This window comes from Tetrao urogallus, assembly GCF_951394365.1.
Source record: "Tetrao urogallus genome assembly, chromosome: 11".
Lineage (NCBI taxonomy): Eukaryota > Metazoa > Chordata > Aves > Galliformes > Phasianidae > Tetrao > Tetrao urogallus.
In genome coordinates this window covers 19,400,452-19,412,995 of record NC_136824.1, presented here as the reverse complement: position 1 = coordinate 19,412,995, position 12,544 = coordinate 19,400,452, and the positions used below count along the sequence as shown (strand labels likewise).

General features: G+C 55.1%; 1 protein-coding gene across 1 annotated transcript; it reads left to right on the top strand.

The window, feature by feature from the left end:
* Window positions 1-1,084: 1,084 nt before the first annotated feature.
* Window positions 1,085-10,002, top strand: OAZ2 (ornithine decarboxylase antizyme 2; the record flags this gene model as incomplete). Its single annotated transcript, XM_079540970.1, is given in 6 exon segments — window positions 1,085-1,104; window positions 3,485-3,557; window positions 3,559-3,639; window positions 7,156-7,331; window positions 8,791-8,876; window positions 9,869-10,002. Coding segments are annotated over 6 exon segments (570 nt in total).
* Window positions 10,003-12,544: the final 2,542 nt, after the last annotated feature.

The following is a 12,544-nucleotide window of genomic DNA, read 5'->3' as shown; positions in this document are numbered from 1 at the left end:
TGTGAGCAAGGCTTTAAACATGGAGGAAGGGGGAAAGGCCATTTTCTGGGCCGTGTTTGAACTCAGGCTCTGGCTGGAGGCCAGCCTTCTGCACAACAGCTGGTCACTTCCTGCCAAAGCAACGCAACGCTGCAGCGCTGGGAACCAGGGAGCCTAGAAGCAGCAAGGAGCTGCGAGCCCACAGACCGGGACAGATAGCGTGAGAGAGGGCGAGTAGGTATGAGGCTTCCCCAGATGTGCTCCGGCTCAGCTCCCAGGGGCCTGAGGAACTTCTGTTCCAGCAGGCTGAACCCATCACAGCCCACAGCTTGCTCGCACTGCCCGGCTCTGCAGGCTCTGCGTCCCCCTGCTCATCACAAGAGCGTGCAGAGCCCTGCAACAAGCAGCTGTGCATGCTGATGGCCACGTTCCCATTTCTCTTGTCCTCCTGGCTCCTACACATCTGGGCTATGGGTCTGCAGGTCCTTCTGGTTTCTATACATCCAGGCTATGGCTCTGCAGGTCCTTCTGGTTTCTATACATCCAGGCTACGGGTCTGTAGCTCTTTTTGGCTCCTACTCATCTGAACTGTGGTCTCTACATCCTTGGGGTTTCTATGCACCTGAGCTACGGGTCTCTACGTCCCTCTGGCTCCTACTCATCCAGGCTATGGGTCAGCAGGTCCCCAGGCCACCTCTGAAGTTCGATTACCACGAACCAGGCAGGCTGTCAAGCATCACACCGACCCACGGACCCGCACACCGCCGGACCCACGACAGCCGGACCCGCCTCGGCTCCCCGCGGCCCAACCCCCGCGAAGCGCAGGGCTGAGGGGAGGAGCGCACCACGCATGCGCGGCAGGGGCGCGCGCCGCCTTTGTTTGGGGCGGTGGATCTTCCCGGCCTGCCCGGCGCGCGCTGGAGGGGGCGGGGTCAACGAGAGGGGGCGTGGTCACATGGGCGTGACCGATGGAAGAGGGCGTGGTCAAGCGCTCGGGGGAAGGGGGCGGGGCGCGGCGCGCGGCGGGGTCAGTCGGAGCGCGGCGGCGGAGGAGGGAGGAGGTGCGGAGCCGAGCGGAGCCGAGCCTAGCCGGAGGCAGCCGAGGATGATAAACACCCAGGACAGGTGCGCGGCCCCGCCGAGCCTCTGCGCGCTCTTCGGGGAGCCGTAGGCTGACGGAGAAGGGCGTTGGGCCCGAGGAGCTCCGGCGGGGTGGGCCTCGGCGGGCTGCGGCCTTCCCTCGCTGAGGTGGGCGGGAGGCGGCGGCCGGGCGGCCCGCGCTGTAGGGCCCGGCGCTCGGCCGTCCTGCGGTTAGCGGGGCCGTCCCTGCGTCCTCGGCACCGGGAGGTCGGCACGGGGCCGGCGGTGGGGCTGCGTGGGGACGGCACCCGGCACCGCTCTTCAGCGCGACAGAAGGAAGCGGCCCGACTCGTCGCGGCGGGGCCCGGAGGTGCAGGGCTGCAGGTGTGCGGCTGGAAGGTGAGCGGGTGTCCGCTGCGAAGTGACACCCGACGGCGTGGGCGCGGAGCTCTGCGCGTTGATCGGCCGGAGGAGCCCGGGGGGCTCAGCGCCTTTGCTACGGCGAACACGAAGAGGCCGCGGATGGCAGCGCTGTGCAGTTTGTGCTCTGCGTCGGTTGTGTCGAGGAGGAGGTTTTGTCGGGCTGTGGTGTGAAGTTCTTCGTGGGACCTCTGCGTGGGAGAGAGGGAAAAGTCCTTCGATTGGCGCCCCGTGCTGCTGTTAGGGCCGCTTGGTGGGAGGTGAGGCAGCGTGCCGGCTGGTGAGGCCGGGCCCGGAGGCCGAGCACTTGAAGAAGGCAACTTATGTTCTGCCTCCTGCATGTGCCGGAGGAAGCAAAACTGGGAAGTGGCTGGAGCTGCTTTGCATGAGAACCGCTGCCTCTCTCTCTTCTTATTTATTTTTTTTTTCCCCCACGACTGCACTTCATTATCCAGCTTCTCGATGCATTGGCCGCAAGTTGGAAAGAGCTATCAATAGTACATTGTTAACTAGGGGTGAGGGAGGAGGGAAGGGAAAAACAAAGCTGCCAGCAGCTTTCTGGGGGTGGGGAATGGCACAGCAAAGTGCTTTGTCATGCCTCTCCACATCCACTACTACTGAATACACACTGGTCCATTGATGGCCTCAGTCACAGTGTGCCGAAGGAGTGTATTAACGCAGAGTGCAGCCGGGCGTGCAGGAGGGATTCTGCCCTCAGCCATCTCCAGCGTGAGTTCCTCATGGCTCTTCTGGAGGGTTCAGCAGCCTGTTCTGCAAGCAGCATCTGGTCGTGGCCACATGGAAACACTGCAGAAGAGCTCTGTCTAGCAAAGCTGAGGGAGGGATATTTGTATTTTCTGCAGAGAGATTGTTTTGGTGTGGGGTAGATAGCCAGGACTCTAGCCTGTGTCGTAACTGCGTTTGCAAGTTGTTTTTGGCACCCACAAGCGTTTTGGTTGTTTTCAACCTGCTGGTGTGCATTCCGTTCCCTGCACGCTGCTCAAGCCATTCAGGTGATGTGGCTCCCTGGGTGCTGAGCTCACGGAGCAGGGCTGGAGTGCAGAGCAACGACTCACCTGAGAAGCTTCAGCACAGCCAGCCAGCTGTAGATGCCTGCATGGAGCCTGTCCTTTACAGCCTCGCTCTGTTTTTCGGGAAGCTGTGACAGGGTGGTGGTCATACAGCTCTGTGCTGGTGTGCTGCATCACGGCACTGCTGGGCAAGGGCTGCTTTCTTTGTGTTGGCTTTGCAGGCTTGGTTACAGGAATGCTGCTGCTGCCCTGTGCCTCGAGAAAGGGCTTTTTTGGTGCTGGTGAAGGACATAATGCTCCAGAAGCAAAATAACTTGCCTTTGTGAACGTGCTGAAAGCTAGGGTAGTGGTAAAGCCTGTAAAGCACAGAGTGATCCTGAGGGATCTTTGAGATTGCAAGGGGAGCTTCTTTCACTTGTATTAAGCTGATAAAAAACAATTTCAGGACGAAGTCTGTGGGGTGAGCTTGTAATGATAGGATCGGGCTGAGGGAGCTGTGTGATAATTCACGCGTGTGTGGAAATGCCAGCTGGGATGTTGGGCAGTGTGTTGGAGGCGTCTGAAGAACCAGCCCTCTCACTCCTCCCTGTTTCAAAAACGTGAAACTTTAAACCTCCTCCTTCTGAGCCCTGTTGATCTATTTGTAGATATTTGTCTGTAGAAAATGTGTGCTCATCTGGTCATGCGTTTCAGCCATCTGCTCCTGGCAGGCTCCCAGCCGTCCCTTATTAGCAAGGGGTGGCTCAGCACGCTCTCTGGGTTTGTGGCTACCAGAGCCCTTCTGCCTCCAGCAAAGCTCTGCTGTTCTCACAGTCTGGGCAGCCAGGTGGCTTCGTGCAGACCTGCAGGCGTGGAAGGTCTGTGGGTGCCCTCCCGTGTCTTGGGGAAGCAGCAATACGAGCGGCTTGGGGTTGAGCTGGAGTGTTGGAAACCTGATTCCTGCTAACTGCTGTCCTCTCTTTCTCTTGCAGTAGTATTTTACCTTTGAGTAACTGTCCCCAGCTGCAGTGCTGCAGGCACATCGTTCCGGGGCCTCTGTGGTGCTCCTGATGCCCCTCACCCACTGTCGAAGATCCCCGGTGGGCGAGGGGGTAGCAGGGATCCTTCTCTTTCAGCTCTGATTTATAAGGTGAGCAACATCTGATGTCCATATAATGACCCGTATCTGCGTTACAGCTCTGCTTGCTTCCTTCTGGGAACAAACACAAATAACTCTTCGATAATATGTGGGGAAACAGCTCGTTTTCTTCCAGCAGCTCTGCCGGCAGCTGTCTTGCTTAAGTACTGCTGGTTTCTTAATAGACTTTTCTTGGAGGTGTGCAGCCAGAGCTGGTGAGCCCTGTTCCCAGAGGCTGTTCCAGCTGCAGAGCCATGAAGCAACTTCTCAAACATTGTGCAAAGAGAGGGAATGGGAAGCAGAAAGGTGAGATGCAGAGGGTGAGGGTTGGTAAGCTCCTCCCTGTGCTCTGCTCCAGGAGGTAACGTTGTCCAGGCCTGGGAGCCACCTGAACTTTGTGGCAGCAGCAGGCTGCTCTCACACTGCAGCGTTCCTGCGTGCAGGGAGGGACGGGATCACAGTTTCTGCAGAGTTGCTTAGGAGTGCTGTGTCCCCCTCATTCTGTGGCCACCTGTGCTGTAAGGGATCTTTTTGGCTTCCACCTGGGTTGACTCTTTAGTGCAGCAACTGGTGCTTGTGCATCTCCTCTGTTGTGTTACAGTGGTGCATGTCTCCACTTTATTTTATTCTTTTTTTTTTTTTCCCTCTCTCTCTCTTTCTGGCATCCAATTTTTAAATAAAACATTGTTTCTCATGTACTTGAGGACTTGGTTAGCTGCAGGGCTGCGGCCGTGGCTGAGGAACATGTCCTCCCCTGCGTGGGTGCCGAGGTGGTGCTGGGACCTCCATCCCTGCCTTCTGGGACGAGGGCTGTTTTCCACAGACCAGGCTGTGAAGTGCTATTGGATGAAGTTGCCTAAATTCATGCTAAGCTTGCAAATTCAGCAGCTCAGACAGCAGTGTTGTCATAGGTGTTAGTCTTGATTTTATTTACCCTGTGGGAGGCAAGCAGAATTCGTATGACGAAATGATGCAGGCCCTTCCAGGTCACAGCTACACAGTCTCCTCTGGAAATTCATGAGGAAATGGTCACTGTTTTCCTGATAAAACCCAGTTTGTTACCAGAGTCTTTGAGAACTGACCCCTTCCTTAACAGAGCTCATCCCAGAGTGGAGCAGGTTGTGTTTTTAAACCGTTCAGAGCAATTTCAAGTTCCACTCCAGTTGTGGGTCACTGGGAGCCCCTCTCTGCTGCCTGCTCAAGTCAGTGGTGCTGCAGCGTGACATGGAAAGGCGTCTGGACCCAAAAGCTTAAGCCCTTTTTCCAGCTGTATCAGCTGTTCTAGCTGAAGGCATGACCTTTCTGAATGAGCCTGCCTTCTTCCCGAGTCTGCAGCACAGTGCCTGCACACAACAGCATTACAAATTAAGCAGCATGGCTCCCTATAGCTGTTGGTGTTCTTGCATTCAGAGTCTTAACACAGAAAGATCCTAACATCCTTCTTCCCTGTTCTGCCAGCACCCAGGGCTTTCCCCCTGTCCTGCTTGGGATGTTTGAGGAGTGCAACTGGGATGGAAAATTTTGCACTCGGTGAAGTATAAGCAAATGGGAGCTGGTCCTTGTGGCTCTGAGCTGCCAGAAAGGAGCCTGGGGTTGCAGAGCAGGCAGCTGGGATAAAAGACAGAGTGGCGGGGACATTCTGCAGGGGTGAGTGAGCGAAAACTGGATGCTTGTTGCACAAACAGGATTTTGCTGTGAGCATGTTCCAAAGAATTCTGGGCTACTGTTTCACAGGAACAGCTTCTGTCCTCGGGATGTCACTATTTTGACAGGAATAAAATTCCACTTGCCTGAGATGGGCTGCATAAATGCAATTCCCACAGAGCCAGGGGAACTGGTTCTGTTAATCCATGTAAATGGGAAACCTTGCTAGGTTCAGAGCTTGGAGAAAACTTTGAAAGTGATTGGCTTCTGCTTGCAGAAGGGCTGGGAAGCTCTGGGAACCCTTCCCTGCTGCTGCAGGCTTTGCAGACCTTCCCACAAACCAGTGCATGTGCCACCCCTCCCCTGCTTTTCTCAACTTCCTTCTCTTCTTGTTTTTGTGAAGTATGAGAAAAGCAGCTGTAAGCTTCTCATGCTTGAGAGATCCCTTCCTCAATGAAGGGACTTTCTGCGCACAGGAAAAACTGCAGAAGGCTCCCGTGAAAGGTGTGCATAATCCCTTTGTTGTGCTGTTTTTAAATGCACCTCTGTGGTGCTCTGACTCTTGCCACTGGCTCTGTTGTGCCATGGTCAGATGTCCCCTTTCCAGCTGCAGCACTTGGTAGGTAGGCTTCTGGGTGCACTTGGCTGAAAACCATCACAAACCCCACAGACTTGTTTCAAGCTCAGCCAATAGGTTTATTTCCTGCAGGATATTTATTCTGACCAAGTGTAAACTTGTTTTTCAGCACGCAGCTTTGTGCACTTGAAACAAACAGCAGCTTCCTCTGCTTTGGTGACCAGCAGCAGGCAGTTCCTGATTTACATGCAGAGCCGATGTCACCAGTGTTAACTTGCTCAGCAGCTTCTTTCTTGGCACAGCAGCAAAACCAGGGGGGTTTGACTGCTTGCTTGTGTGGTGATAGGGGGTAAAACAGTGGGAAGTGAGGTGGAGGAGCCTGGAAACCCTCTCAGAAGTCTTCCTGCTGAACCACTTGTTTCTGCAGTGCTTGCACAGCTGAGGAAATGTCCCCTGCCCTCCTGGTTGTGAGGAGGAATACCATGGATCCAAACCGAGCTGCCTTTTCTCAGGTGTGGGCATTGTGGTCAGGGCTGCGTAGGTGGAATATATTAATTAAAGATAAGAAGCTGAGGTGCTCTTTCTGCATCTCAGAGCTCATAAGCTGGCTCCGTTGCCCTGATACAACAATTCAGCTGGAGCTGACAGTGTTACTCTGGGGCCTGATGAATTTCTCCGGTCGTTTCACTGGGGCTTTTCACAGCTAAATGTGGAAGTTATTATTGGGCAAGCCTGCTGCCTACGAAAACTGTCAGGAGAAGGAATGGCATTTAACCACAAAATTGTTTTCTAGGAACTGCTCACTGAATTTGAGGCGGGCTGCCTGCTTGGCATCCTGCTTGGAGCTGTGTTAGGGGGGCATGTGTGCATCTGTGGTCTCTGGAAAAGACCTTGCCACAGCCTTCAATCCGTGTAGCTTCTGTCTGGTTTGGGATTCTCTCTGTGCTGCCTTTTCCTCCCTTAATCCACTGCTGTACCAGCTGGCTGTAAGGTCTGGGGAAGCAGCTTGTGGTCGTTCCTTAAACAAAAAGACTGTGCTGAGGAGCAGGGTGACAGAAGTGGTCAGGCTGCAGCGGCAGAAGCTGTTCTAGCATGTTGGTTCAGGCTCCAGGAGTTGCCGACAAACTGCCCTCCAAGATCTGAATGGTCCCTTGCTGCCCAGGGTTTGAGTGTAGGGCCAACATGCAGAACTGCACTCACGTGAGCAGGAAAACGCATTTTGAGCCCTGCTGTAAGGCCTGAATGCTCATCGTGGTGTGTCTGCACCCTGCAGTGCATGTCATGAGCTCTGCTCCCTCCCTGTGCAGGATGAGAAGATCACTGTTAGCCAAGATGTCCCGGTGCACGAAGGGAAGCCTCATGTTGTCCACTTCCAGTACAAGGTCACAGAGGTGAAGACTTCCTCCTGGGATGCAGTGCTTTCGAATCAGAGCCTCTTTGTGGAAATTCCTGATGGGTTATTAGCTGATGGAAGCAAAGAAGGGTAAGTCTGGGGTCCCAGAGCTGTGCCTGTGGCCTTTCGCTTACGTTTGTGATGTGGTGTGTATGGGGAGGTGAGCTGCACATACAACAGCTCTGTTCCCTGGTTTTACACCTAAAGGATGGCCTTAACACCTTGTCCTCAGAGATGTATGTATGGGAGACTAGCATGAGGATATTTTCTTCCCCTTGGTGGCCATTCAGGATGGGTTACTGTTTTCAGAGGCCCTGTGCTAATGAAAAATACTCAAGAAATGAGTGGAGCGATTCTTTGCATACTTTGTGGAACATTTTATCCCACTGGCCAATTGGCAAGCTGCTTTTGGCAAGTATTTTCCTCTCTTCCAGGGGGGAAAAGCTCCATTATATTGCTGTGCTCCTTCTCATCAGTAGGTGGTTCTGCTGTTGGGCTGCTGCCATGCAGGCTGCCAGCTCTGCCAGAGCCTCAGATTTTTCTCTGCTGGCAGAACAGGGCTGTGTTTTGTCCAGACAGCTCTGCTCTGGGAAGTTTGTGTAAGCGCAGCTTCCAGAGCAGCTACTCCCAGCCAAGCACACTGTTGGAGATCTGAGGAGAGGAGCGCCGTGGCTTTGCTGGATTCCTGCGCAGAGCCCCCTGAAGCCCTTCTAAACTTCAAGACGGGCTTCATCAGCACGTGTGACCAGCTCCTGCTCATCACAACAAAGGCTCCTTGGATACCTTCAGCCCGTGCTGTTCCTGCTGCCTCGTGCTGGTCCCTGTGCTCTGAGGCTGGCTGACTGTGCTCCCTGCGCTTGGCCCCACGTGTGCCCCTGGTTCTTGGGGGCCTTCACCAGCCCCACTCATGACATGAAGCACGATGCTGCAGGCTTATTTTTAGCTGGGTAAAACAGCTGAGTGGAGGCTATAATTAAAGTAGTTCATTACCATATTAACGAAATCCTGGCAAATTCAATCTCCCTCAGCGTGCTGCGAGCTCGCTGACTGCTGTTTAATTAGATCTCGATTCCAGCCCTGTTTGTCAGCGTGCTCACAGCCCGCGTCGCAAATGGCGGCGGGGCTCCGTGGTGCTCCGTGCCCACAGGAGGGGCCCGTGCCTGGGGAGAGGAAGGAAGCTGGGCTCTGCCGTGCGGCTCCTCGGCTCTGCCAGCCGGGTGATGTGTGCAGGAACAGCTTAGTGCACCACGGGTCGTGTGTGTTGCCAGCGGAGGGAATGAATGCACACGGCTGCCGTGTCCAGCTCCCCAGCTCCGAAGGCTTTGGTGCAGCACTGCTGTGTGTTGGTGGGTGCTGGGGACTCGGATTCAGGCTTGGACACGAAGGCAGGAAGCCCATTGTTTTGGCACCCATTGTTCACTGGGACAATCTGTAAACAAGTCATCGTTCTGCCTGACAGCATCCAAGCCACGGATGGTGCTCGGTGGCTTCCTCGGGACAGGACTTCCTATTGCTGATGTTCTTTTGTCTTCTCCTTGCTCCTTGGCAGGTTATCAGCACTGCTGGAATTTGCTGAAGAAAAAATGAAAGTCAGCTATGTCTTTATTTGCTTCAGAAAAAGCAGAGAAGATAGAGGTGAGAGCTCGGCCCTGCTGTCAGATTTAGCCCTCAGATCTAAAGCAGTGCTGCTGAACCCGTGCAGAAACCTGGTGTGTCCCGGGGCTTCAGGGGGTGCTTTTTCCTGCAGGAATCCTTACATGTGCTGCTTTTTTTTTTTTATTTGGAGCGTTTCCTTGTCCAGAAAGTTCAGCCTCCTCCTTGGGGGAGGAATGGTATTTGGCACCAGCCTCTGTGGTTTGGAGAGCTTAATACCCAGGACGTGAACCCTGGTAGCTCGTTGCCCTTCTGCTTTTTAAAGATCTCCCAGCACTTTTGCCCTTCCTAGGCCTGCAGGTAATCCTGCCTCAATGGGAGATGCTTATGGCTTAAGGGGGCTGCTTTAGGACCTAAAGATAGATGTGTTGGGTGAGCGATTAGAGCACGGAAGTTGGAGGAGATTTGTGGTGAGGTACAGAGCTGTGGATGTGTCGCTTCGGGTCTCACTCGGTGCGGGCTCATAACGGAGCAAATCGCCATGGCAGGAGTAATTCCAGCCTTAATTCTAATTTTACTCTGCTACATCACAAGCTGCGCTGCGCTCCCCAAAGCAGTGCCTGCTATTGCAGCTAAGCCGCACTGAGCCCAGGAAGATGTCACTCCATGTTAGGATGCCAAAAATAATATTCAGCTGAACGAGTTCTTGTGTTTCGCCAGCATTGGCTGCGTGGGTGACCTCTGTAGTGGAGGAGACACGCGATGCTGGGTTCTGCTCGTTTTTTAATTATAAGGCATGGGGTGTTGCTCTTAAACCTGGCTGTGCCTGGAAGCTGATGGCCAGCGGTGCCCTGAGCTGGGATGGCTGTTCTGAGCAGAGCTGCGGCCCCCAACTAAATGCAGAGTGAAAAGCATCGGTGTGTTGCAGGATGGCTGCAGATCCCCGCTGCGGTTAGGAGGAGAGTTCGTGGTTCGCGGGGCGAGGCAGCTGCAGAGGAGGCTCCTGGTGTAACACGTTTCCTTCTCTTTGGTAGCGCCGCTCCTGAAGACCTTCAGCTTCTTGGGCTTTGAGATCGTGAGGCCTGGTCACCCCTCTGTCCCCTCGCGGCCAGACGTGATGTTCATGGTGTATCCCCTGGACCAGAACTCTTCCTCTGATGAAGAATAGCTGCGGCGGGGGACCCGAGCGTGACCTGGAAACCTTTTGAGGGGAGAGAGGGTTACATCTCCTTTCTTGAGGAAAGGGAAAACGAGCTTTTGTTGAACTGAAACTGCATTTCTCATTGTTAGATTGGCCTGTGTATCCTCAGAGTTGACTATCTCATTGAAACGTGTTGCCTAGAGAACTATATATATACACACATGTAATCACCAAATAGTAAATGGAAGATGTTTATCAACTGGCATAGGAGCTCCTGCCCTGCGGCTGTGTGCCATGCTGGCCTCGAGGCCTCGCTGGGCCGCGCAGGGAGCACAGCGGTAGATGCAGCATCGTCAGCCCGACTTCTCTCCTGGCTGTTGGTCTGTCCCCATCACCTGATGTGTGGCGTGCGCTCATCTGACCGAACACCTCTTGGTTTTCACTCAGACTCTTAAAAGTAAGGCATGTTTGGGGGTTAGACACGTGGAGGAGGCGTGAGTTAACCTTTAACACTACATTAAAACCCCTCTGCGTCTCTGCTTTGGGGCAACCAATGCTGTTTTAACTGGTCTAACTTTTTTTTTTTTTTTTTTTTTTTTTTTTTTTAAAAGAAAAAAGGCCCAACTTTCTTTCCTCTTCCAGCTTTTGTTTAAGCAGTCTTACTCTGTCCAATGTTACCGCTGCACTATCACCGCGTTCAATAAAAGGGGCATTCAGATTAACTTCACCCAGCTGGGGCTGCTTTTTTGCAAGAGCGGAGCCTTCCTTGTACTGCAGCGGTTCCCGTGGGGTGGAGGAGTGGTGGGAACATCACCTGCAACCAGTGGTGGTGGGTCTCAGCCCATGGTTGGCTGTGGGGCCGTTCTCACTCCTGCTATCCTGCAAAGGATTTCGTCAGAGCAGAAGCTGAGCCGTTCTGTAATCGGGCTCAGTATTTTCTAAAAGGGGAGAGAGGTGGAGCAGGGATACGAGCTGGTGTGAACAAGTCATCTCTTTGCCCTCCTTCCCTTCCACTGTGGTGGAAGCAGGGCAGATGTGGGTTCGAGGGGCACGGCACAGGGGGCTGCCATCCCTTTCCAAGTCCCTTAGTGGAACTGATGGCTGTCTGGGGAATGGCTGTGCTCCCTCCCCACAGGCCAGGCAGCGGGGTGAGGACTGGCTCCTGAGCTCAGTGCTGCCTTGCTTCCAACACACCCATCCCTTTATGTAATTGCTGCCCATTAAAGCCTTAATTATGCCTGTTGCCTCTCAGCAGCTGACCTTCCTGGAGTCCCTGATCAGTTATCCCTTTAAGTAGTGCATTTCCAGGCTTTAAGTGGTGTAGGGATGGGTCTCAGCCCTGGGCTGGGTCCCTGCGCCGTGTTGGGCACCAGGGGCTGCCTGTGGATCCCGCAGCGCAGGGGAGCGGGGATGGGAAGAAGAAGCCACCCTCACAGGTTTGTGATTGTCTCTTAAAAAGATTTATTCTCTCTCCTTGCCCGAATGTACAAAGGCAAGAAGAGTACAGTTTGTATATATATATATTTATATATATATATATATAAAAAACAAGGAACTTGGTAATAATGTACACTTTACAGAAGGGCAGAATCAGGAAGACTGAAATGAAACCCAACACAGCAACTCCAATGGAAACGAGAGCTATCAACACCAACGGCTCAGCCCCGCTCTGCTCCGCCTGCGGTCGCTGGCCCTACCGGGGCGGCCCTGGCCCTGGGGTGATCCTGCAGCACCCCGGCCCCGCTGCCTCTGGGGCGACCGCTGGAAGAGCGACGAGCCAACCTGGGAGGCATCGGGGAGCGCCGTGCTGCCAGGCATCCCTCGGGCTGGGAAAGGTGGGAGAGCGGGGGGACGGGAAGAAAACAAAACCCAAAAACAACAGCTTTCAAACAATTGCTTTTTACAGTATGTACAGAGCATCCCGGTACAGCGGCTCTGGGGCCGGGGTGCCTCGCGCACGCACAGCGGAGACGGCACTGCGGCCCCGGCCCGGGGGGAGACGGTGGGGCCGAGGTAGCGCTGGCCGGGGGGCGGCGGGCGGGCAGAGGACCAGAAAGCCCCTGTCCTCGGGTGCAGGGAGCGGCAGCAGCGACCTCGTGCCTCTGGGCAGAGCCTAAGTGTGCTTGTTCCTCGCTGAGCTCTGCCCGCAGCCCGGGGAAGCCGATGGGAGAGGGGAGGGTGCGAGGGGAGCGGCACCCCGGGGGGCACAGCTCGGAGCCCAGGGGGAAGCCGTGGGGCCGGGCCACGCAAGGCACTGGGGAGAGACCCCGGCAGCAGGGCAGGTGGTGGGGGTCCCGCTGCCCAGCCCGGGGCGAGGGGCTGTGAGAGGTGTACGGGGCGGCTGCGGCCGACGGGGGCACCGAGGCCGCCTGACCCCACGGCTACGGCTGCGGCCGCCCCGCTGCTCACCTCCCACAGCTCCCTGAGACTGCTGTAGCACAGGGCTCGGCCCGGCCGTGGCCCCGCGGAGGCGGGAGGCAGCGTCCCAGCCCCACCGCCTCGTGCCCCACGCTGCTCAGCCCCACGGCGAGGCCGCAAATTCATCCAGAGACCTCAGTGCTTCCGTTTC